This window comes from Castor canadensis, chromosome 8, assembly GCF_047511655.1.
Source record: "Castor canadensis chromosome 8, mCasCan1.hap1v2, whole genome shotgun sequence".
NCBI lineage: Eukaryota > Metazoa > Chordata > Mammalia > Rodentia > Castoridae > Castor > Castor canadensis.
The window spans coordinates 104,962,693-104,988,465 of record NC_133393.1 but is presented as its reverse complement, the minus strand read 5'-3'; the positions used below and the strand labels follow the sequence as shown (position 1 = coordinate 104,988,465).

The window sequence follows — 25,773 nt, the reverse complement described above, 5'->3', positions numbered from 1 at the left end:
TCTTAGCATGGTTTTAATTTGCATTTCCTTTATTGCTAGAGATGGTGAGCATTTTTTCATGTGTTTTCTGGCCATGTGAATTTCTTCTTTTGAGAAAGTTCTGTTTAGTTCACTTGCCCATTTCTTTATTGGTTCATTAGTTTTGGGAGAATTTAGTTTTTTGAGTTCCCTATATATTCTGGTTATCAGTCCTTTGTCTGATGTATAGTTGGCAAATATTTTCTCCCACTCTGTGGGTGTTCTCTTCAGTTTAGAGACCATTTCTTTTGATGAACAGAAGCTTTTTAGTTTTATGAGGTCCCATTTATCTATGCTATCTCTTAGTTGCTGTGCTGCTGGGGTTTCATTGAGAAAGTTCTTACCTATACCTACTAACTCCAGAGTATTTCCTACTCTTTCTTGTATCAACTTAAGAGTTTGGGGTCTGATATTAAGATCCTTGATCCATTTTGAGTTAATCTTGGTATAGGGTGATATACATGGATCTAGTTTCAGTTTTTTTGCAGACTGCTAACCAGTTTTCCCAGCAGTTTTTGTTGAAGAGGCTGCTATTTCTCCATCGTATATTTTTAGCTCCTTTGTCAAAGATAAGTTGCTTATAGTTGTGTGGCTTCATATCTGGATCCTCTATTCTGTTCCACTGGTCTTCATGTCTGTTTTTGTGCCAGTACCATGCTGTTTTTATTGTTATTGCTTTGTAATATAGTTTGAAGTCAGGTATTGTGATACCTCCTGCATTGTTCTTTTGACTGAGTATTGCCTTGGCTATTCGTGGCCTCTTGTGTTTCCATATAAATTTAACAGTAGATTTTTCAATCTCTTTAATGAATGTCATTGGAATTTTGATGGGAATTGCATTAAACATGTAGATTACTTTGGGGAGTATCGACATTTTTACTATGTTGATTCCACCAATCCATGAGCATGGGAGATCTCTCCACTTTCTATAGTCTTCCTCAATCTCTTTCTTCAGAAGTGTATAGTTTTCCTTGTAGAGGTCTTTCACATCTTTTGTTAGGTTTACACCTAGGTATTTGATTTTTTTTGAGGCTATTGTAAATGGAATTGTTTTCATACATTCTTTTTCCGTTTGCTCATTGTTAGTGTATAGAAATGCTAATGATTTTTCTATGTTGATTTTATATCCTGCTACCTTGCTATAGCTATTGATGATGTCTAGAAGCTTCTGAGTAGAGTTTTTTGGGTCTTTAAGGTATAGGATCATGTCGTCTGCAAATAGGGATATTTTGACAGTTTCTTTTCCTATTTGTATTCCTTTTATTCCTTCTTCTTGCCTAATTGCTCTGGCTAGGAATTCCAGTACTATGTTGAATAGGAGTGGAGATAGTGGGCATCCTTGTCTGGTTCCTGATTTTAGAGGGAATGGTTTCAGTTTTTCTCCGTTAAGTATAATGCTGGCTGTAGGTTTGTCATATATAGCTTTTATAATGTTGAGGAACTTTCCTTCTATTCCTAGTTTTCTTAGAGCTTTTATCATGAAATGGTGTTGGATCTTATCAAAGGGTTTTTCTGCATCTATTGAGATGATCAAGTGGTTTTTGTCTTTGCTTCTGTTAATGTGGTTTATTACGTTTATTGATTTTCGTATGTTGAACCACCCCTACATCCCTGGGATGAAGCCTACTTGGTTGTGGTGAATAATCTTTTTGATGTGTTGCTGAATTTGAGAAACCAGTTCTTTATTTTCCACATAACAATTACTTCCACCTTCAGCTAATATGGTTGTATATAAACTTGTTTCCAAGGATTATTCCGGAACGAAATGCTCCAAGTTAACTTAAATGAATGAGATGTAGTTAATATAATCCCTCCAATATGAGTCCACCTAAATGCTTTACTAAAATCCTGATAAGAGTATGCAGGAAAATATTCTACTTCTTATGACTAAGCTGTACTAGGCAATCTACAAACTACTCATTTAAAATTAGAAAGCAATCTTTAGACTCAAGCTCTTGCTCAGAAGTGTGTAGTATAAAACAGAAGATCCAAGTAAGATCCAAGTAAATTCTGCCCATGTAAAAGCACTCACTTTACAATTCTAACTACAATCATGCTTACCTGGCAAATCCAACAGCATGGTTGAGACAGTCTGCTAGAGATGCCTGCCTTTCTTCATCTTGTGCCAGCATCAATTTTTCTAACAGAATTTTAAACTTCTCCATTAGTGGAGTCAATAGATTCCTCATTAATGCTTGCTTCCTTTCTGCTGGGTACTCACTGTTAACAACCAGCACTCCAGCTGTCTCATAAATAAATAGTTGATCATCACTGCTCAACAAGGACTGGTACCCATTCTCCTGGAATGAAATTTCACTTTATTGAATTTTTATTTCTTTAATTTTTCTCTCATTTAATCAGAATAAGAGAGACAGGAGACACAATCTATCATATGAACTCACAGATCAAGTTACTCATATAAACAAAATTTCTCCCACAACTTATAATAGAAAAAAAAAAAAAAAAACTGAACAAGAGGTCCAAAAAGATGATGGTTCTAATTCTAGTCCTAGGCTGCAGGTGTAGCTCAGTGGTAGAGTGTGCTTAGCCTACACCAAAGTCTTGAGTTACATTTCCAGCACCATTTAAAAAAAAACTTCTAGTCCTGACAACAGTTTGCACACAATCATTTAATTGTTAGTCTTTAAACTTATTTCCTTTTGTAAAAATCATACTTGTAACATTTTTATAAGGCTAAACTTGAGGTATACAAAAATGCTTTGTTGGTACAAAGGCCACAAAAACTAGTATTTTTATGAGTGTTTACAAATGTAATAAAAATTAACGAAGCCCACACAATACATATACACACATGTATAAACAATACTAATTACTTTAGAATATTATGGAAATAAGAAAACATGTATCTCATATGTGCAAGCAGACATTTCATGTACTGGTCAAGTTTTATTAGAAAGTTTTGTTATTTTTTACTTTTATGTACACAGAGAAGCCAAGAGAAGGGAGAAAAAAAAAAATCAGAGGCCATCTGAGGGCCAACACTGAAATTTCCATTAAGAAATCATACAAAAACCTAGTGTTCAAAGAAACAATTTATAAAATTCTTTGATTATAAAAGAACTGCTCATCCACTGAAAAAGCCACGTTCCTTAAAAGAAAAATGTCCCATTTAAAAAGTAATTCAAGGGGCTGGGGACATGGCTCAAGTGGTAGAGTATAAGCCCAAAGTTCAAATTCCAGTACCACCAACACAAAAAAAAAAAGTAATTAAAGCATTTATTAAATTCTTGTTCTATGAGTTGAGAACACAAAGTAACTATAAATACAGAGAACTCCTAAAATGGGCAATCATACTCCTAAGTGGAAGACATTCAAACCTCAACTTACTTTATTTATATTTTTGGTGGCACTGGGGTTTGAACTGGGGTCCTCATGCTTGCTTGGCAGGTGCTCTACACTTGAGCCACTCAGCCAGCCCTAGATGGTTGACATTCAAGAAAGCAATTTGAATTAAGTTTTTGTTTTGGATTTTTTTTGGCCTGAACTCAAGAGGCTGCTTGCTAGGCACCTATACTATCCATATCTCAAGTTTTTGTTTATATAGTGAAAACAATTACAGGTACAGTAAAAAAGAAAAAAAAAACCTTATTTATATTTACTATATTAAAAAAACCATGGAAAATTTCTAGTCCATGTAAGATAATATTGCTCTTTGAAAGCCTGAGTTTCATGGGTCAGTGCTGAATTGCAAAGGAAAACTGCATTAACTGAGCACCAATAGTAATGACTGTCATTAAATAAGTATCAGCATTTTCTTTACACAGTAACATGTACAGTAAGCTCAACTTTGAAGATTTATCACATGCAATTTTGACCAAGTGTGATCAAGAATAATGAATTCTCTGCATGCACGTTATGCAGCTCAGTTGACGCAGAGATGCCCCCAGTAAGTCTCACATTGTCGTGAGTTGTGAAAAGATTGGCAGTAGGTATTATAAATAAATAATTTACATTTAGCAAAAAGTAAAACAACAACAAAATCGCCGTGTGATCTGCTGTTTCCTTGCTCTTAAATTGAAAATCTGCCTCCCTCAAAACTAATGGTGTCCCCAAAACAAGGTAAAAGTGAATGTACTTAAATTTTTTAGATTTGTTGAAAGGTGGCATGTCTTTAGCGGAAGTTGGGCAAAATGAATTAAGCATCCTTAGTATTCAGGACAAAAAACATGACATAAGATCTAGTTTTTGGTGAGCAGTGTACAACAGTAACTTTTCTGACAGTAATGCAGCCTACTCCATGTAGTTTCAAGTTATACTATGTGTATGGGTAAATTTGAGTAATTTTAGCGTACTGAATTCTATGTATCCTGAACACTCATGATTTTTTCTTAATGGTAGTATCTTTGGAACCATAAACCTGTGGATACCAAAAGTCCACTCTACTAGTCAAAATGTATTTACAGAATAACAACTTAAATCTTTCTGGTGAAATGGACACCAAATGGTATTTATTTATTTTTTTATGCTAAACCTGAAGATACATAGAAAAACTTCAGTGTAAGAATAGCACTTACTAAGAATGACTAATATGATCATAGCACTACAGAATAATTTAGAAACTGAACTTTTTCTTCTCCATAAAAGATTTAACAGTACAGAAAAATCAGATCATACCCCACGCTACCCAATGTATTAGTTAACTTTCGATTTCTTTCCATTACTGTTTTACCACATCACAGTAAGCCCTGCACATATGCTTCTCCCCACCACCAGTTACAAAACTAAAGTCCACAAATGTACTGGCGAATGGCCTTTGTGGCCTTAATGATATCTGGGGAAAATACCTTGGAAGGACAGATACTTACAGGTGGAGAAAGGGCTAATAAATCTTGTATTCTATTCAAAATATCCTCAATGAAAGGATTCATTTGTTTACTGAATAAAGGCAAAAAGGAAAACCACAAGTAAATAACAGTATTAAAAAACCACTAAGACACCAAATTTCTGTTTAAAACAACTAAAGAAAAGTTCAATTCTAGGCCAGCCATATCTGATTATTAAAACTAGCTATGACTAATTTTTTTACAAACTGCCTCTATCTGCTCTATAGTGATTATCAAGATGACTTACAATCCTAATCATAAGCACTTTTCATATCAAAAAACATATTAGGTTAAAAATGTGTTTTTCCAGGAGTACATTTGAGAATTTCAAAGAAACCATATAATGACTCACTGCAATAAAATTGTTGGTTAAATAACTAACAAATGCCATTAGTGATAGTGATGACAGGTATTACCTACTGGAAATCTGCACAGGGGCTGGGATGTATAGATCAGTGATAAAGTGGCATTTAGCATGTGTGGCCCCAGGTTCAATCCCCAGCACCAAACAACAGAAAAAAACAAAAACAAGTCATTTGTTAGTGCTGAACCAAGTACTGGCTAATGAGGAAAAGAAGTCATAACATAAAAATGAACCCCCAGTAAAGCAAGTCTTAGAACAGAAAGAACCAAATCTACTCCAAGCTCTTGGAAAATAATTTATATATTTTATGGCTGAAAAAAAGAGCTAAACACGATAGCTGAAATTTATACTTACTTAAGAGACTTGACAAATCTAGAAAACAGGTAAGCGGTTCTGCTTCGTACTTTAGCACTAGAATGTCGCAGGCCTCTGTGATCTAAGAAAGCCATCTAAAGAGAAAGAGGTATTTTTACTACTTTTGCACATATCCAAAGCTTTCATTACTTTTGTCATATTACATTTTTGTTCACATCAAATTTTACTTCTTAGGGGCTGAGGTATGGCTCAAGTGGTAGAACGCCTGCCTAGCAAGTGCAAGATCCCAAGTTCAAACTCTACCATATCCCCTCCTCATTTTTTTAAAACTTCTTCAGCACACCAAAGGCAGGGACCAGGAATACAAATAATTTCATACTATGCACAAAGAGGCTCTTGAGGACTTGTTTTTGATAAGCTTTTGACTTTTAGAAAAATTAGAGAGGACAGAAAAATGGATTACAATCTGGTCACAAGCTGAAATACATGGATAATAAAAATCCAGAGCAAAGCATATACTCACTAGGACACATGGAATGTACTGAGGTTCCACCGTGAAAAACTTTTCATATCTAACAACAGTTTCAAAGAACTCCAATGTCACAGACGTATGCTGATAGGAACTGACACCTGATGTCACCAACTGTACCAGGAAAAAAACAAAGAAATCTATTCTTACTTATTGCAACATCAAAAGCTCCAAGTATAAACATACACAAAGCTCTAGCAACTAAGGATCTCCCATTAGCTTATAGTGAGAACATAAAATTATTTTCAAAATAAATTATCTTCGGTATACTTACAGTTCGCATCATATCCTGCAAAGCACTAGCTTTTGAAACATCACCTGAGAAGTGAGCACCATGAGATACTGGAAGAGCTTCTGCCAACATATACAGCAATCTTATTGCTACTTCAACTTCCATAAACCGTGTAGTCTGCCAATTCCTACCAAGGTAGAACATGTCAGTGAGATCTAAACGTAAGCTTTTTTTTAAATCACTGGACAAGTAACAACCAACAGAAGTCTCTTTAATAAATAAAAAAAGTCATATCATTCATTAATTTCACCAAGCAATGTAATTTATGCCACAAAAGTAGAAAGATTAAGATAAATTACAGAGGAAAGTACACCATTTCCAAAGAGACACACAAGTAATGGATTAAGTCATCATATGAATCAGCTATTTTAGAACACCTTCCAGGAACAAAGGAAAGAAGTGCGCTTTCTAAACAGTAAAACTTACTGCAGCGTAGAACTAAAAACTCTGCGAACAGAAGCCAGCAGTAACTCTGGTGAAACTTGAGCAAGTCTGTCCAACAATAACTTCAGTTGTTTTCTATATTCTACAAACATGGCTTCATCTTCACCCTGTTGACACAGATTAAGATCCTCATTTTCAAAACCTAAGATCTTTAGCCAGGAGTGGTGATGCGCACCTGTAACCCCAACACTAAAGAACTGAGGTAGGATGTTCAAGGCCAGCCTGAGCCACAGAGTGAATTCGAGGCTACCCTGAGTGCTAAGTGAGACCCTGCCTCAAGAAATCAAAATAAAACTTCGAAATAAAAAGAAAATTCCTATCAATGTTCAGTTGTGTAGCTTTCTGCATTTACAAATGTCATACTTTTATTTTTCAACAGTATTTACTAGAAAAACACTATGCTTAGTACCTTTTCCTCTCCTGCTTACAAATAAGTTTTTCTTAATATAGTCCTAGCCCTCAAAAGCCTAGAAATAGTATAAGAAGGAGATTAAGGGTGAGAATATACTACAGCTAGAATGGGTATGCACTGGGCTTTGAAACTTTCACCATCTTCATCTTGTTCACTGCCTTTTAGCTCAAGAAGTAGTAATAAGCTGGGCATAGTGGCTCACATCTGTAATTCCAGCTCATAAGAATGCAGAGATTAGGAGGATTGCAGTTTGAGGCCAGCCCAGGCAAAAAGCTAGTAAGACCCATCTCAACCAACAGCAAGGCATCATGCCAGCTATGTGGAGAAGGCATAAATAGAAGGATCATGGTCTAGGTGGCTTGGGTAAAAACATGAGACCCTAGCCCCAAAATAACCAAAGAGGGCTGGGGGGCATTTTGGTACATGTATCACTCACGTGGTAAAGTGCCTGATGAGTGAGTGAGAGGTCCTGAGTTCAACCTCCAGTACCACCAAAAGAATTTTTAAAAAGTGGTAATAATCAGGGCCCTGGTACATCCTAAGTTTGCCGTGTTGGTCAATTACCATTATCCTTTTGCAGTCCAACCTTTTTAAATGCTTAAATAGGAAACAGAATATTTTAGTGCATACCTAAACAGCAATGCTATGGTCAAGTTTCCAGATGGCCCTCGTCCTTGATGGGAAGCTGACCCTCTCACAACTCTGGACAAAACTTTTAACTACAACATGTCTAGAGAGTTAACCCTCATCCCCACCATCCCATACAAATTGATGACTTAGAGGCCTACTCACTGGGCCTCAACTCACCATTCTTATTAGATACAAAGTTGGATATGATCACCAATAATATTGTCATTATTTTACTAAGTTTTAATGCTACAAAGTAGTATTTCTCTTTGTGGTCCTGGGGATTGAACCTATGCTTGGACATGGCAGGCCAGCATTCTACCACTGAGCTACCCCCAAAGTATCTTAAAACGGGTTGTTAATGAACAAAATATCATAAGTGAAGGATTAATTTTATCCCAAGAGTGCCATTAATATAAACAATACAACATCAATTGATTTTTCAAATACTACTTCTTGTAAAGAGTTCCAAAACAAAATTATGAAATATTAATTTGACACATGCAAACAAAATTAAAAGTGCTTTCTCTTTGATGCAAAAAATTTTACCTCATTTTCAAAGTTATACTCTTCATCGTAAGTCAATTTTTTCATAACGGCTAACATGATTGCCTAAAATTAAGAATAAAATAGCTTTTGTCAATTAGGCAACTTTAATTTGATATAATTTAAAATTTCAAGGTAGAGTTTTTTTTAAACTTAAAAAAAAATTATTATTGTTGGACTGGGAGTACATTGTGACATTTACCAAAGCTTTTACAACATGCATCATAGTTGAATTCACCCCTCCATCATTCACCTTTATCCTCTCTCCCCCCTTCAAGGTAGATTCTCGACAAAGAACCTATCACTGATTTAAAAGGGGGATAAAGAAGTCAATTACCTCTACATTAGTTTTTTGCTGATCCGAGAGCACTGTAAGCTGTTAAAAAGTAAGCAATAATTTATTAGATTTCCTCAAGTTGTACTTGCCTATCAGACTATTTTCCTAATCAATTAAGATTCAAAACATACACTATAAGTTTCTAGTGGATAGTTATATATACTTGAGATCTAGTAATTTCACTTCTGGTAAAAAACTTGACATATAGGCAAAGACGTAGATGAATTTGATTTTTAAAGATATGTGTGATGTATTCAGCAAAGGAGCAGGTTGTAAGAGAATGAAGAATGATCTCATCTTGTTCTTTAAAAAAGCAAAATAAGCTAGAAACCCATTAAGAAATAACATCATGGGATTACCAATAATGATCATATTTTCACACTGCCTAAAATTTCTTAAAGTATGCTTGCAGACATGTGTTATGTTTATAAGAATAAAGGAAGCTAAACTCCTTTTGCGAAGAAATTACTTTAAGCTTACTTGACTCAATTAATCCAATGCAAATAAGAATGACTCTCTCATCTATTGACATAATGAGAGCAAATTCTTTAAAATGGTACATACCATATAATATGGAGACTAACACCACGCACATTTTCAGTTCTTATTGGAAAGAACTGAGCAAAAATTTTAATTGTAAAAAATGGTTTCTAACAAATGACATACACATGAAATTAAATATACAGCAAAATTTCCACTGTATTTAGAAATACAGGTTCAAAAGGAAAAGACAACCTAAGACTGTAACTAAAGCTTGTTAGTCTAACTAATTTTAGAACTTAATCACTCTCATTTTCTAGCCAAGAAGTTTTTGTGGTACTCGGGTTTGAACTCAGGGCTTCACGCTTGCTATGCAGGCACTCTATCACTTGAGCCACTCCCCAAGCCCTTTGTTGTGTTGGGTATTTTCAAGATAGGGTCTCATGAACTATTTGAACTGGAATCCTCCTGATCTCTGCCTCCTGAGTAGCTAGGGTTACAGACATGAGCCATGGGTGCTCAGTTTTGAAGGCTTTTCTTTTCTTTCTTTCTTTCTTTTTTTTTTTTTTTTAAATAAAAACAGAGGGAAACATACTAGTAATTAATAGTAAATATCTTTGGGCAATAGAATTGTGGCTGTTTCCTTATTTTCATCTTTCTTGTATTTTCTAATTCTTCATGGCTTCTTTATAGTATCTATTAAACTAAAAGAATAAGACAAGGTCTTACCTGTTTCAAAATATGAAGATAATCATAACAAAACCCAATAATGTTAGAGGAAATGTCATCATCCTCATGAATTAGTAGCTGTAACATAAGTGCTACTTTTGTTTCAATAGCTTGTAGTGCCTCTTGAGCATTCTTGATATCCCCATTCTTAATTAATTTAGTCCAGCTAACTATCAATGACTGTCCCATTCCATTTACCAGCTTAGAAAATCTGGCCAGGAAGTCCACATCTTCTTCCTATAAGCAATCAAGAAAGACCTCAATTTGCAACCACCTAGCACTACACCAAGAGTAAGAGGGAAAACTTTAGTATGAATCCAATACCAATTATATAAATCAGTTTTAAACTGACATTTAGACATTTAACAATGCTACCATTATGACTGGGCATTTATTAGAATTTGAATTTTCTGTTACATAACACCCCTAATACTCTTAGCAACTATTCTTAGTGATAATAGTCTTGTGAACATTAGCAGCTTTATTAAAGCCTAAATAAAATAACAGTTATTTCAAAATCTTTTACTCTCTAAATTTCCTTCTGATTTGATTTGGTTTGGTTTGTTTTGATTTAGCCTCAACTATCGTAAGAAGGCACAAAACTACTACTATAATGACCTGTCTCAGGTCATTATCAATGTTAAAGCCAGAACTCAAACTTAGATCATTTTCACTAATTGTCCTTAGGCTGTTCTCCTACAGAGAGGCTCTACCTTCACTATTTTAGATTATTTTTTTAAAACCAGGGGCTAAATAAGACAATTACAATGGGCAAAGTAAATGTTATAAATAACATTACAGCTCTCTGGACAGTTTATTATAATTTCAAGGAGTTTCCAATATTCAGAAAAAAGAAAAAGGTATTATTACGCTTCATTTACTATCTCTCTGTTGTTCGAACAATTTTCAACATTTTATATATATATATATATATATATATATTTTTTTTTTTTTTTTTTTTTTTCCTCACTCACCTGGTCAATGCTGAAAAACCCAGCAGTCTGTAATACTCGACACAAGGATTCTACTAATTTCATTTTATCAACAGGGTCCATTCCTTTATTTACAATTTCAAATAAACAGTCACACGCTTCTTCCCGTAGAACTTCTATTGACATATGACCTAGCAGCATATTTATAAACCTGGTAATGTGGGAATAAAACTGTTTTAACATTTTCAAAGTCATGAATATTAGACACTGTATTCTGCATATTTATATTAAAAAATTATAGGCATATTTACCTATCATTGGCTATGAGGGATAAGTCTATCCAAGAGACATAAGCCCCAACTACTTCAAGGCACTGACATGTCACTTCTGAATTAGTATACTGATAATTCTGCAAAATTTGGTACCATGATTCCACCAGACTTGGAATGCACTGTTCCCTCATGGTATCTTTTATTAGAGTATTCCTACGAGCCTCCTGAAAAACAAAACACCAAATACAAAGTAGAATACAAAATAATATCTAACATCAAATATAGTTGCACACAGTAATTTCCTCCACACTAAACTTCCAGACTTGTTAACACATTCTCTGCCACAATTTCCTATTTATCATTTCTAAAATCATATCCTGTGATTCTTTGTATTTCCTCTTTCCGTTCTATTCTTCGGTGCCAGACCTAGTTTCTTATTAAATACAAGCTATACATAAGCATTGTTTACAAATCTTAAGCATGTGATAAGTTATTCCTCAATATTAAACATGATACTTAACTACTTAGAATGTGGCAGTAAGTAAATGTGTGCAGTAAGTAAATCATGGGGATGTAGCTCAGCAGTAGAGAGATTGCCTAGCATGTGTGAGGTCCTGGGCTCAATTCCCAGCACCAAACCAAACCAAACAAAAACAAAAACACAACAACAAAAAGCAGTAAGACAAAAGTTACACAAATTAATGAAGAAATAGAATAGATAAAAGACTAGGTGACTGCTAATGTGATTGAAAATACAGAGGCCAGCACTGACAATTCATATGCAATGCTTCTTCCCTGCTCAGGGACTACATACAAACATTAAATATAGACTACATTTCTCAACAAAGGCGAGACAATCAACTGTGTATTTCACTGGTGAAAGTATTTTCCTAGTGTAAAAAAAACCTAATGTAGTAACTCTTAATTTCAGCCTATATCTGGAAAAAAAATCAAGTGTAAATTTGTCAACAAAATTCAAAATGACTATTTATAATTATTCATAAGAATGCTTTAAAAAAAAGGGGGGAGGTTTCCTGTTCCTTTTTATTGTGTGCTCATTTCCTCCTGCAAAATCTTCATTAAAAACTAATAATTAATAGGAAGTTACTTGCCTCTGATGAATGAACCACATCACGATCCACCAACTCTGAATCAATAGCCATAAGGATTCGAAGGTACAGATCCACTCCTCTTGGATTTAAGTCCACTACTGAGAGAATGTCAAAAAAAAACTTGGGCCATTTAGTGAGATATTCTGTAACAAAAAGCAAGGCGAAGACTTGGGCTGCTTTATTTCGTATAAAGGTCTTCTCTGGTTGGGGATTCAGCATCTGACAAACAGAAATACCCCACAAAATTAAAATGAAATGGAAAAAACTAAAAAGCACATTGTTTTTCTACTTCTCATCAGTAGACAAAATCCATTAGCTTCAACATGGTCCAGATTAGCACAGCCACAAACCTGTACCAAGATCATCCAAGTATTTAAGCCAGGCACTGGTGGCTCACACCTATAATCTTAGCTACTTGGGAGGTTGAAATCAGAAGGACTGCGTCTCAGGCCAGCCTGGGCAAAAGGTCAGACCCTATCTCCAAAATAACCAGAGCATAAAGCACTAGAGGGAATGGCTCACATGAGTGAGTATCTGCCTCACAAGCATGAAACTCAGAGTTCAAATACCAGTACAAAAAAAAAAAAAAAAAAAAAAAAAAAAATCCAAGTATCTTCTTAAATCTCCATTTGGAGAAAAATGAAAAGACTAAAGGTTCTGATGATTACCTCTCATCTTTAATTTCTTTCCTCCCTCCCTTCTTCAGTCCTGGGAATTGAACCCAGGGCTTTATGTATGCTAGGTAGGCAAGGGCTCTGCCACTGAGCTACATCCTAAACTCCTGGTTTTTGGAGACAGAGTCTCACTATGTAGCCCAGGCTGGCGTAAAACTTATGATCCTCCTGCTTCTGCTTGTGAGTGCTGGGATTAAAGACACAAGCCACCACAGCCGGCTTATTCTTGTAACAAAAGTTTCATGTGCAGAGTTTTAATAACTCATGTCATTTCTTTCAAGAGGAAAAAAAATTCAATTCAAAAACTATCTACACAACTGCTTTAAATGTTAACTTTAGCTACAATTAACCAAAAAGAACATCTGTAAATAAAGAACTCTATCTGCTTTTTGAGAAGAGCCCTTGTTAAGAGGCTGTCCAGGAGGCTCACCTTTAAGAACCCAAAAGAAAAAGCAGCTTTTGTCAAGAAGGAAAAAAACCCAAAGACCAAACAATTACCTCTTAAAACCAAAGTTTCCACAATATGTCATGGAACGACATTAACAATTCTGGAAATCAATATAATGTTAATTATTGCCAAGTTTTTTTCTACCCATTAACTTCAAAACCAACACTTTTAATAAAAAGTGATCATTTGAAGCACTGATGAAATTAACTATTTTACCTGAGCTTGAAGCCAAGATATGAGTGTCTCTCTAATTAGTTGTTGTTGAATAGTGGTTAGTTCTGAATATCTGTTCAAAACAGAAAGAACAGTGGCTATATTTGGTGTCTGTGTTCTTGAGAAATAAGTCTCATCTATTTGAAAGGGAAGGTTTTACGTAACACCCAATTATCTAGTTTCCCAAAATAAATTGTTACTGCCTGTCAACACAGCTTTAAAGAAAATACGGGGATGAAGAGTGGCAGATAAAGTTATCATTGTTGATCACTAATTTGTGGCTCAGTTCATGTTAAAACAAAATGAAAGCTACACAATTTTTCAAACACAAATATACCCATGCTCTGAAGTCTCTGGTCTACAGAATAAATCAGCAGATGATTCTTTGTTTTCTCTCAATTAGTACAGAGGTTCTAAACACAAGTGCTGCCACTCAACTCTGTCAGAGTTGTCACATAGAAAACAGGCCTACTGTTGCTACATATTCTGCCTTTTCCAGAGAAGTTAGAAATCTAGATTTTTCTATAAAATGCCTGTATTTTTATATGTAACCAACAAACTAACCCAGTTTGAGATACATCAAAACACATTTTTAACTTGGATATAACTTATTGTCAATTTACCACCTATACTATGGTTTCCTCAAAGGAAAACCAAATGGCCTCTCTCTACAAATCTGAGTCAAACAGTGATAAAAGCCTTACTTGTATTTAACTTGATGTTCTAATACTTGAAAGCAGAAAAATTTTATGTGATCATCACTGAAAAAAAAAAAGAAAATCAGATAATCAGAATATAAATTGGAGAAAACAAAACAAAGGCAAAATATTACTGAATAACAGTTGAGACATTTCTTGGGTTATTTTCTATTTATCAATCTTATTTTATAACATTCAGATTCACTTAAAAGTTAATATTCAGTATTTCCATTAAATCTGGCAAGCAAATAAGCAAATAACTTAAGCTGTACCCTAAATGTAATGCTTTGCCCCAAATTCTAGATGTTAAGATTCCTGGAACCTTTTTTTTTTTTTTTTTTTAGGAATTTTATGATTATTGTTGTACTGGGGGTACATGTGACATTTACAAAAGTTCTTACAAGGTATCATAGTTGAATTCACCCCTGCATTGCTCTCCTTTAGTCCCTTCCCCCCACTCCTGGAACAGTTTCAACAGGTGTCATTCTCCCATTTACATACATGTGTACACAATATTTTCACCATATTCACCCTTCTTCACCATTTCCTTATATCCTCCCCTCTCCCACTGGTACCAACCGCCAATACAGGACCTGTTTTGCCTTCCTGTTCTTCATTTTTGAAAAAAAATGACACTTTTGTTTAAGATAGCTATACAGGGAGTTTTCTTGAGACATTTTCATGGATATATGTATTATAACCCAAAGATCCCTGGAATAATTTCTACGTCTTATGATAGAAAGGTTAAGTGTGAAAGGGCAAATGGTATAAGAGCAAGAGACTGTCAAATCATCTTTGATTTGACAAGTCCTACCTAAAATTTAATCACATTGCAGCCAAATTCAAAAAGAGCAGGACCAGGCAGACCATCATCCCAACACGAACATTTATATAGGAAGCTACAAATGTATTGACCTTATAAGGGGAGGGGGTGGCAAAAGTCAACACGTACCAGTTATCCACTTCCAGCTGTTTGTCTAGGGGTGATACAGTTATAGTGAGCCAGCTATAAACTCTAGCAAAGTCCCTCTATGAGCTGCACAATCTGCTCATTCAAGGTAGTTGATCTAAGCCAAGCTTAGTTGTATAGCATTTTTTCCTATGTAAACTAACTGGTCCATTTAACAATGGAGATTTCATATTAATTTATACTACATGAGTTAACCAAACAAAACAATCTCACACACAAGAGGACAGAATTTAATCATTTAAAACTTCTTTAAAAGTTAGGTTTAATAAGCATTTCTTCTGAGACTTTAGTTTTCTATTAATTAAGGATGACACTGCAGCCTTAACTGAATTATGTTAAGACTTAGATTTTCTACTGAAGCAAAAAACTACAGGAAACCTTCAATTAAAACTCTAAGATGTTCTTGGAACCAACTTCTGCTAAACTCAAGCATTGGATAAACTCAAGCAATAGGATAATATGCACAGCACTCGAACAACTCTAGTCAGGAAGCCATCACTAACCCCATGTGCTTTTGCTCCCACTAATGAGTTGTTTGTTTACCAATAGTCAGTTGTGTCTCCCACAAGCCTTATGTGCCAATTTTTCTTCAATAAGAAAGTAACTTAATTAATTATATAAACTGATAAAATGAGCATAAGAGTTCCTATTTATATAAAAAAACTAAGATGACTGCTTTAGAAAGACATCATAGAAAGTCACATTGCAAGGGGGAAAACCTCATACATATTTGATGCAAATAAGATAACTAGAAGACATGAAAATACCTAGGAATGTCCTTTCACTCTTCCACACTCCATTACAGAGCCCCATGCTAGAAACTGTAGAGGATGCATTATGGGTACAGTAAGACCGAAGAGAATAGTAAAGACAAGACCTTGGTCCAATGCCAAAGAACGGTCATCGAATGCTTACATACTTAAAATGTAAAATCAAGATATATACAATTTATGGTCACCTTCTTTCCCAATTTTTTAGAAAACCAATTACTACTCCCAATCATAAGAAGTTAAGGAAATTTTTACTGCAGTTTATTCCAGCTGAGATTTTCTGTCAAGTATACAACATAAATATAGCAAAGGATAGTTTTACTAAAAAGTCAATTCTGGAATGGTCTAATTATTGGTTCACTGTTTTTCTTATTTCTTTACTAAATAAATATTTAAAAATTTTCCAAAAGGCAAGCTACAAGTATTTTTATAAAAACACTTTCCAAATACAGGTAAAGTAATAGTCTTGCCATGTTCACAGGAATTTAAATTCCCTTCGATGTCACATAAATTTTGCTTTAATTACCTGTATGTCCTCTGAGCTAGTGCTTCTGCACACACCTGCCAGGCATCTGGGGAAATCTTTAGTTGCTCAAAATAGGCCAGGGCCTGTAAGAATGCAAAACAAAGAAACACATCTGGAATAGTCCAATTTCCATGCCCTATTAGTACAAAACCAAGTATTTTGAGCAACAAACCAATAACAAATCATTGAATTTATAGAAAAACAACTAAAGCATTCAGTTTAAGCTTCTGAATATGTGCAATGTGTGGATCAATCCTAGAAAACAGACTAAACAGAAGACAAACCTATCAGTTATTCAAATCCATTTCCTTTACAACAAAGGAGACTGCATAAGAACGCCCTGTCGACTTCTCTGGGTTAAGAGAACCTAGAGAGAAAACATGCAGGAGTTTTATCAAGCGACAGAATTCTAAAGGGTATATGAAAAGTATTTTTCTTAATAGTAAATCTACTAAAGAGGTGATTATGAAAGCTAAGACACATTGTGTATATTACTTAACCTATTTATAACACAGTATTTCAATTCTTCTATTATATCATGCAAACTCCCTAACAAAAGAGATTAGTGTTATAACTGCATGATATGAACTTTGGGAAAATATCAAGTATTTGAAAAAGTGAAAGCTTTAGGAAATGCTTCTCATCCTTCTGTTCATGAAATCAGAGTCCTACAATCAGAAGTAAAAAATTGTGCTAATGAAGAACCAGTGCACTCTTGAATGGATGTGGCATCAAGTCTATATGCCCTCTGCCAGACTATTGGGATTACTTATGCTACTCTTTCCCATTAGCACATTACACTAGATGTAGGATTCACATATGACAATGGACAAATAGTACTATAATTTTAACTTGTGAAGAGTACCTTAAACAGCAAGAAAATTACAAAGACTAGAAACACTGCTAGATGACTTAAAACAATTAGGTACCCATACAAACCTCAACATGAGATAGAAGCAAATGAAGGATTAGAGAAACCCAATTTCAATTAGTCAATTTTTCAATTATGATTATTTAGCAGTTTTGATCAGCAATTTAAAAAATAAAAGAGTAGAGAATATATCAGAGTGCATTGTAATATAGCAAAAATAACTTACTTTATGTAACTTGTTTTAGTTATATATGTGTGTATATATATATATATATATATATATATATATATATATACACACATATATATACACACACACACACACATAAATACAAATTAGGTCAAGATCTAAAATTATTGTTTCCTTTTGGCCAGAAGAAGAAGCCACTGTAAATATGTACATTTATATGATAGTTTCCTGCATTATGTGAGTATATGAGAACAAGCTTTCATATATAATTTCAATGGTTGTTCACACTGACAGATGACTCATAAATGAAAGTAATTAGATGAAAATCACCAAAAACCAAAGTATAAATGTGATATAATAATATATATTTGAGCTTTGCTTCATTCCCTCCTTCCCAGTCCAGGCCTCTTAGGGGTTGGTGGAGTGGCTCAAGTGGTAGTAGAGTGCCTGTTTAGCAAGTGTGAGGCCCTGAGTTCAAACCCCAGAACTGCCAAAAAAAAAAAAAAAAAAAAACCAGTCCAGGCCTCTTAAAAATTCTTGGAATTTTCTGAGTGACAGAACTGTCTTTTGTTATTTATAATCATCCCCTTTGGATCACACCCAAGTTTATGCTACAAGTGACTTAGGGTAGAACTACTACTTAGGGTAGACTACATAGCCTTAGGATGTGGTCTACTACTAGAGAGATGAGGCTTTAAGCCAAAGCTGGGTTTTTGTTTTTTCTATTAAAGGAAGTAACCTGAAAGCTTTCAATTTTAAACCAAAATCTTTGTCCTCTGAATCCATGTATTACTAGCATTAAAAAAAGAAGAAAAAAGAAAAAAAAAAAAAAACCTGTGGCAATGGTGAACAAGATCTGGCTTTCATCACCTAGTTTTTCTATCCCATATCTTCTTTCAGCATCTAAGTGACAACAGAGTCAGTTCAGCTATTTTTGCAGCCCAGGTAGAAAATAGATGGACAACTGAGTATTTGGGGCTGGGAGACAGTCATTATCTTACCACCAAACTGGTAAATTCCCACTAGTCCTGAAGAACATTAGCACTAACAGAATTCACTTTTTCTCAATATTCTTTCCGTATCATCCTCACTGATTCTGTTAATTGGGTTGGCTTAACAGGATATCAAAATAATCCTTGGATACTTAAAATATTCCTCTGACAGAACCCATTATTGTCAACAAAAAGCACAACTTCTGTATTAAAACCACTAATAATAATGTGAAAAAAAATCATGGCACATTTAAAAAAAAATCTGTTGGATGCTGAAACTTAATTAAAAAAATGTATTTTTTTTTCTTTTGGTGGTACTGGGATTTGAACTTAGGGCCTCACACTTGCTCAGCAGGTGTTTTACCACTTGAGCCACTCCACCAGCAAAAAACTATAGATTTTAAAAAGGACTTATTTAAAAACAGAGAAGGCCATCTAATAACAACAACAACAACAAATAGCCAAAGGCTTTTAATTACAACTACCATGCAATACCCAGCTAGACTAAAAGTAAGATGTACAATGCTTCAATTGCTTTGAAGGTAGGTAGTTTAAACCACTAAGAATCTTTGTTTATACACAGAAGACCGCAGGGATTTTCAGTATCTTTTGATATTCTAACTAGTATGATAGATATCTTGTCACTGGCCAGACACTAAAGTCTCAATTCCTGTTATTTCCTGCATCTGGAGGGCTAGTTACTTATTTAACAGCAGAGGTATGCACTATGTTAGAAATTCTTGTGATTTTTTTTTTTTAACTGCTTTAAGAAGTTTCTGCTTAAAAGCAGAACAAAAACAGCTATAATATTTAATGAGATTACTAACCTCGTTAAGCTTATAAAAAGTATTCTCTGCTATGAGAAGTAGAAAACATGCCTCTCCTTTCTCTTAGCCTATACTTCAGAATACCCATGTCTTTTAAAAAATAATTATAGGATTGTCCTTTAGATTCTTCTTTATCATTCAACTAAAGTCATGATTATAGTTGTAGGCTACATTATGGTTGCTGACATTTAATATCCTAGCACCTCCTAATAGATTCCTTGCCATATAATCATTTTTTATTAACTTAAGATATGGCATACCAAAACTGCTTATTTACATGTCTGCCTGGATGTTAAATATCACTAATACAAGCATTATGTAAGCAATGGGAAAATAAAATATGCATGTCTATTACTATGGGAAGTTCCTTGAACAATCCTGTGCTACAACTTTGAAACAATTAGAAATAATGACATGTTGCATAAAGACCTGCCTTAAATCACATGAGATTTTAGTATTTTGGTTCAGCCAACTAAACTGAAAATAAATCACTGTTTCTGTCTTCAAAACATACTTACCTCAAATTTGTTTGCTTCTATTCATTTCTACCCAAATTAGACCTTTACTATCAGACATATTTTTTGCTCAAATACTTTACTGCATATTTGTGGTAACATGCTTTTAAAAATGATTAAGCAGACTTACCCTTTGTCTAAAATTTGAATCAGCATTTGGATTTAGCCCTAAGAGAGCCTGTTCATCCATCTCCACTGTTACACTTACAGTTTTCTGATTACAATAGACGTGCCCTCTGATCCCACAGAAGGATCCACAAACATCTGGACATAAGAAACAGGAGAGAGAAAATAATACTCAATGAGAAAAATAAACGCTTATCCAAAATATAGTAAGTGGATGAAAATATACAGATACTTCAGTGCTTAAAAAATCTTTTGAAATTTACCCAAATTATAAGAGCCCAGAAAGGGCCTTGCTAAAGGCTCCAGTAACGTGTAGTGTCTAAAAATGTAAAACATATGCCATTAAAGTTCAAGCTATCTTATTCTTCAAAATCTCAGTGAAGTACAGGAAGTAATAATTTTCTTCTTTAAACAGAAGCACTATTTATGAAGTCTATTACTTAGTCTCTCCAATATTTAAAAGTACAACTGTGCAACTGTAAAAACATGGCAAATCTAGAGTCTCTTGTTTTAGTAAATACAATAATTTCCCTACTTCCAGATATCAATACCACAGATCTCTAAAAAGTAGTTGAATAGCTGATCCCATAGTTTAATACACTTACTGGAGTATTTACAAAGTACTGCAAGAGAAGTTAAATGAAACAAAGGTGAAAAACCAGCCATTTAACTTTTGAACAATGAACGGGCAGTATCTGCCTGTTACAAATCTCTGCTGCTGACAGTCAATTCTAGAAATGTTATTTGAAAGAAAAATTTAATAGCAGACACAGAATTCATAAGGGACTTATACTGACTACTCTTACTTAAAAACACGTTTTAAAAAATCTCTGGGAAGTCATCTACTTCTTTAGAATATAGAGTCTAGTATTCTCAAATCAGAACATTATCAGCCCCAAAAGGCAGGGTAGTTTTTGACAGGTGTATTTATTTGAGCAAATATGTAACAAACTCAAAATGATGTGAAAATCACATTCTCTGGAGACCTATGAGGTAGGGAGACTTACTACTCTCATTATAAAGCTGTGGGGCCTTCTGTTTTTAAATTGTCATAATCAAAGAGAACCTAAAAAGATCAAGACACTCAATGGGGGATTGAGGGGAGTGTTACAGCCTTTTAGGAATGGTGAGACCAGGATCAGATCCAGGTTTCAGGACTCCTTATACTTTTCTGTCTTCCCTGGGCCTGCAGCAATGAAATGATAAATCAGAATACAGGCTGAGAGACTTAGAGAAGAAAGTTCAGCTGCTTTTCTAGACATTCATAGCATACCTGCAGACTACAGCAAGGCAATGTAACTCCCCTTTGCCCTCAGGATTAAGATCCAAACAATTTTGAGTGCCCCCTCACCATTCTGCACCCAATTCAGCAAGGCCAGCAATGCTGCATCACATGGCAGCATTGCTGCTATTCTGCCTTTCATCTTTGCACACACTGCTCTTTTCAGCTACTTGGTTAATCCTTGCTTGTCCTTAATTCAATTTAGAGGTCATCTCTTTCAAGAATACTTCCTTGACCTTGATTGTCCAACCCTCCCAAATTGGATTAGATACCCCACTAGGCTCTGCTATATTGTCACTATCAGCTAGTTGTTCTCATTAACCTTAAAGGGTAAGGACTGTCTGGAATATTCATAACTATGTTCCTGGCATGAAGAACACAAGTTTTAGGTTTTAAAAGATAGGGGTTTATATTCCAATCTTGTCAATAATAAAAGACTACTTTGTGCACGCCTACCACATAGTGGGCCCTCAACAGGTTACTGAAAGGTAGACACACAGGAGCTGAGAACTTCTTGGAACATTCTTAAACTAATAGGTCAATATTTCAACATTTTGAACAGATGGGAAGACGAAGATTTTTTTTCTCCCTTGGCCAAAAGGACAAGGAAAAGCGATTACCATTCCCCTAAAAAATGCCCACACAGAGGGAAAAGAGATTTTGGAATTTCTATGAATTCCAGATTGAGAAGACTTCTAAAGACTTCCTTTAATATGTCATGGCTTTAGAGAAAACTGTTCAGCTCGGTTACTTTACTCTTACTATCAAGAGAAAAAAAATTAAGTGGTTCTATGGGGGAAAAAACCCCAAAACCATAGCCAACAAACAATCTAAGGAGACAAATTTGTTACAGTTGTCAGTAGAGAAGGAATCTCTTAGAAAAGGCAATGGGATATGGTAAATTGTCCCAGCTTGTGCAAAAAACTGAAAATTTACACAGCGAGTAAAAAGGAACAACCTTCCCAGTAAAGACTGAGCATGAACACATAGTATTGTAACCAGACATATCCGTGCAGGCTTAAACATTTGTTACAATATGGCAAACACTTCAAGTACACGTTTTACAAAGGTGCGTTTGGGGGTGGAGGTGGGGGAGGGAAAGCAAAATACTTAAATATTAATCCTTAACTTTTCCTGGATAGCTATTAAGTCAACAATCAAACAGTTTGGAAAATTCCTCCACACCTACTGAAAACTTTCCAGCCTTTGAACATCAAGCTGACAAGTCTCTGTAATAAAACGTAACTTCCCCCGTAACAATTAATTAACGCTTTCAAAAAGTACGCGTTTTTCTGGTTACAGGGAAACCTCACGCTTCTCTGCTCCTGCAGGATTGTGAGCAATGCAAAGAGAAGAAATGGAGTGTCGGTGCTGGCAAATTATTACACAGACATAACACTTTTTCTCCTTTCTGCAGCGGGCTGGAGAATCAAGTTTGAGGTCTCTATGGTGGGACGCCCTACAACTACTCCAAATAGACTGGGGGTGGAGGGGTGTGCAAAAGCGTGTAGACTCTCCTCGGCCTGCCTCGCCCCCATTCCTCCCTCCCCAAACCAAGCCTCGTGGCAACTCGGGTGATGAAATACCGGGCAACTGGCGGCCACGAACTCGGGACGCGCTCGGCGACAGCGGCCACCTCTCGTATCACCCCCACCCAGCCCGCCCAGCCGCGGAGCGCAGCGCCATGGAGGGTCCCCGGCGCCGCACCCGGACTCCCTCGGGCCAACTTCCTCGCAGCCTCGCGTGGGGGTTACCGAGGGGAGTACAGGTCCCGCCGCTGCACCACCACCCCCAGCCTCGAGTCACCTTCCCTATCACTCCATCCCTCTTCCAAGCCTGCACTCCCGAGGGCCGGTCAGCGGAGTGAGCGGCGCCGCACGCAGGGAGCGAGGAGAGCGGCCGTCGTCCTTGTCGCCGTAGTCCTCCGCCACGGCCCCAACGCTCACGCTGGAGACCGAGCTGGCCGGGGCCGCGCGCCTCTCGCCGCTCCGCGTCCCTGGGCGCCTTAAGGCTCTTGCGTGGCGCGGAGCAGGCAGGCTAGTAAGCAAGCGGGCGGGGTCGGCGCCCTAGGAAGGGAAGGGGCGAGAGGGCCGGCTAACGCTGCCGCCACCTTCGCCGCTGACTCAGCGCAAAGCGCGCACCCCGAGTCGGCGCCGCGCGGGCAGCTCCAGCAGCCTCATGGAGCGTGTGAGGACGGCTGCCTGCGGGCTCAGGCCCTCGGCCTACAACTACCAGTATGCAATGTGCAGGAGGCGCTTCCGGGCGGCGGGTTGCACACGCGCCGTCTGGAGCTCGCCGGGGGGCGTGGTCGTCGCGGCCGGTGGTGCATGCCGGGATGGGGTATCCGGTTGCCAGTCACTCCTGGCTCCTGAGACCTTCCCCACCTCCAAGTGTCTGCCCGGGTCTGGGCTCCTTGCTAGCTGCGGAGCCAGGTTGTCCTGCACCTTGCAGAAAGGCTCCGCCAAGGCATTGACAGGTTGGAGTACTGCGTTCCCGAGTTAGGGATGACGTGGTTCAAACCACGTGTGGGCCAGTGGTTTAATGGCTTTCTCTATGGTTCCACGTGTCCCAGAGCGTGAAGATCTGATGAATGCTGACAGTTTTTATAAAATTCACCTTGAATATTTTAATATTTTGTTTATGAAAAGGAGAGCGTTCGTAGGTTCTACTCATAGGGTCTTCGTTGATTCGGTCACTAATTTGTCACTGATTGAGTTACTAATTTGTTAATGCTGCATATAGAGGCAAGTAGGCCCCAACTGCCAAGATTTGAATCCCATGTCTGCCCCTCAGTGATTGTTGACCTGGAGCTTGTTACTAAGTCCATCTCATCAGTCACCTGTGAGATGACTATCTGCGGTAGTATAGAGGGTTGTTGTTTAATACCTCTGTTTGACATACAGCTCAATACTGTTTTTCTGTTGATGATTTATTATGTACCGAATACAGATGCAGTCTCAAGGCTATAGCAAAGAGCAAAATTTGGTGGGGTAGAGAGGGAACTGTAGAGAAGTAGGATAAAATGAGTGTAACAATTTAACAGCTACATTTATTTAGTGACTGCCATGTTTAAGATAAGTGTTCCGCATATAAAATCTTCAATCGTGTGCATCATGTTTTTAACTTACTTGTTTAAAATGTCAGACTAGCATTCCTGTCCTGTCTTATTTCAGTGTATCTTAGAGTCTAGCACAGTGCCACCCTATAGTTACAACTCAATAAATGAATCATTGCATGAATTCTTACACTGAGTTGTGACCCTCAACTCGGAACTATCCACAATCCTGGTCTGAGTGGCTCTGCAACCTATAGTATGCTCAGCATATTCCATTGCCTCACCCTAAAGAATTCAGTCTATTGTAACTGCCTTTATGTGCCTCTTTTCCTTTATAAATTCATTTTGAGTATTTCATATACGAAATGTAAACAAAGCTTATCTTCAGCTTATCTAAAGTCGACCTAGTAACATTGACCCTTCCCTTAACTATAGAACAAATACAGGAGATTGTAGAAAAATTGATTCCAATTTTGTAAATTCTTAACTGTTTCAAAGCAAATAAATATGCGTGGGTGGACTTCAACTGAAGAAGACCTGGTAGGGGTAGTAAATTTGACCATCCATATTCTGACTGCTGTGTCCCTGAAGGAATGAGCACTTTCTCATCTCAGACTAACATAAGGGGCCAGTTATCAAAATGATGACACACAACTCTCTCATGTACACCACAGGCATGTATAGTTGCATATGGCAATGTACTTATATGTTGTCAACATTTTTGAGAATGTATTTTGTGCTAAAGTTCTAACTGTTTATACATTAATCCTCACAGCTGTGTAGAGATAGGTGCTGTTATTAACCCCACTTCATAGATGAGGAAACCGAAGTGCACACATGTTAAGTAGCAGAGCTGTGATTCAAACCTACAGCCTGACTCTCAGGGATCTGCACCTAGCCTGTCTCTCAAATGAAAGTCATTAAAACTGATGACATTGTAGAATTTTAGTACCAAGTCAGTTCTTCCCTCAAATACGTTCAGGTGCTTCTTATAACAACAAAACTGTATTTGTTCCTGTTCCCTCTCCTCCCTACCCCTTTATTGTTTTGAGAGAGGGTCTTGCTATGTAATGCAGGCTGACCTTGAACTTGAGACCCTCTTGGCTCAACCTGTGGAGTGATGAAATTACAGGTGTGTACTACCATGCCTGGCCCCATCTCTCTTTTCAATAGCAAGAGTATTTGAAAGAATTATGATAGCTAATATTTGTAAGTTTATTTCAATATGGCTTGCAACATACCTTCACTATCTTTTCTAGTGTGTTCATCTTTCACATTGTAGGATGGTGCAAGTACTATCATCATCACTTCATTTCATCTTAATTAAAAGATACCCTTTTTTGGTGGTACTCGGGTTTGAACT

General features: G+C 36.5%; 1 protein-coding gene across 3 annotated transcripts in view; it reads right to left on the bottom strand.

Annotated features, from left to right (window-relative positions):
• Xpot (exportin for tRNA) overlaps positions 1 to 23,300 on the bottom strand; it is a 39,255-nt gene extending 15,955 nt beyond the window's left edge. Inside the window, exons 1-18 of one of the 3 annotated variants that reach the window (XM_074083819.1) lie at positions 23,162 to 23,300; positions 20,078 to 20,211; positions 16,553 to 16,635; positions 14,293 to 14,349; positions 13,592 to 13,661; positions 12,254 to 12,472; positions 11,181 to 11,365; positions 10,912 to 11,080; positions 9,938 to 10,174; positions 8,729 to 8,767; positions 8,395 to 8,457; positions 6,789 to 6,913; positions 6,345 to 6,489; positions 6,065 to 6,184; positions 5,581 to 5,675; positions 4,845 to 4,914; positions 3,367 to 3,456; positions 2,080 to 2,318 (exon numbers count right to left, since the gene is read on the bottom strand). In XM_074083819.1, coding sequence (XP_073939920.1) covers positions 2,080 to 2,318; positions 3,367 to 3,456; positions 4,845 to 4,914; positions 5,581 to 5,675; positions 6,065 to 6,184; positions 6,345 to 6,489; positions 6,789 to 6,913; positions 8,395 to 8,457; positions 8,729 to 8,767; positions 9,938 to 10,174; positions 10,912 to 11,080; positions 11,181 to 11,365; positions 12,254 to 12,472; positions 13,592 to 13,661; positions 14,293 to 14,349; positions 16,553 to 16,635; positions 20,078 to 20,137 — 2,066 coding nt within the window. In that variant the 5' untranslated portion in view covers positions 20,138 to 20,211; positions 23,162 to 23,300. Of the gene's footprint in view, positions 1 to 2,079; positions 2,319 to 3,366; positions 3,457 to 4,844; positions 4,915 to 5,580; positions 5,676 to 6,064; positions 6,185 to 6,344; positions 6,490 to 6,788; positions 6,914 to 8,394; positions 8,458 to 8,728; positions 8,768 to 9,937; positions 10,175 to 10,911; positions 11,081 to 11,180; positions 11,366 to 12,253; positions 12,473 to 13,591; positions 13,662 to 14,292; positions 14,350 to 16,552; positions 16,636 to 16,836; positions 16,920 to 20,077; positions 20,214 to 23,161 lie in introns of those variants that run through there. The other 2 variants (XM_074083820.1, XM_020182146.2) reach the window with 2 other exon arrangements.
• Positions 23,301 to 25,773: the final 2,473 nt, after the last annotated feature.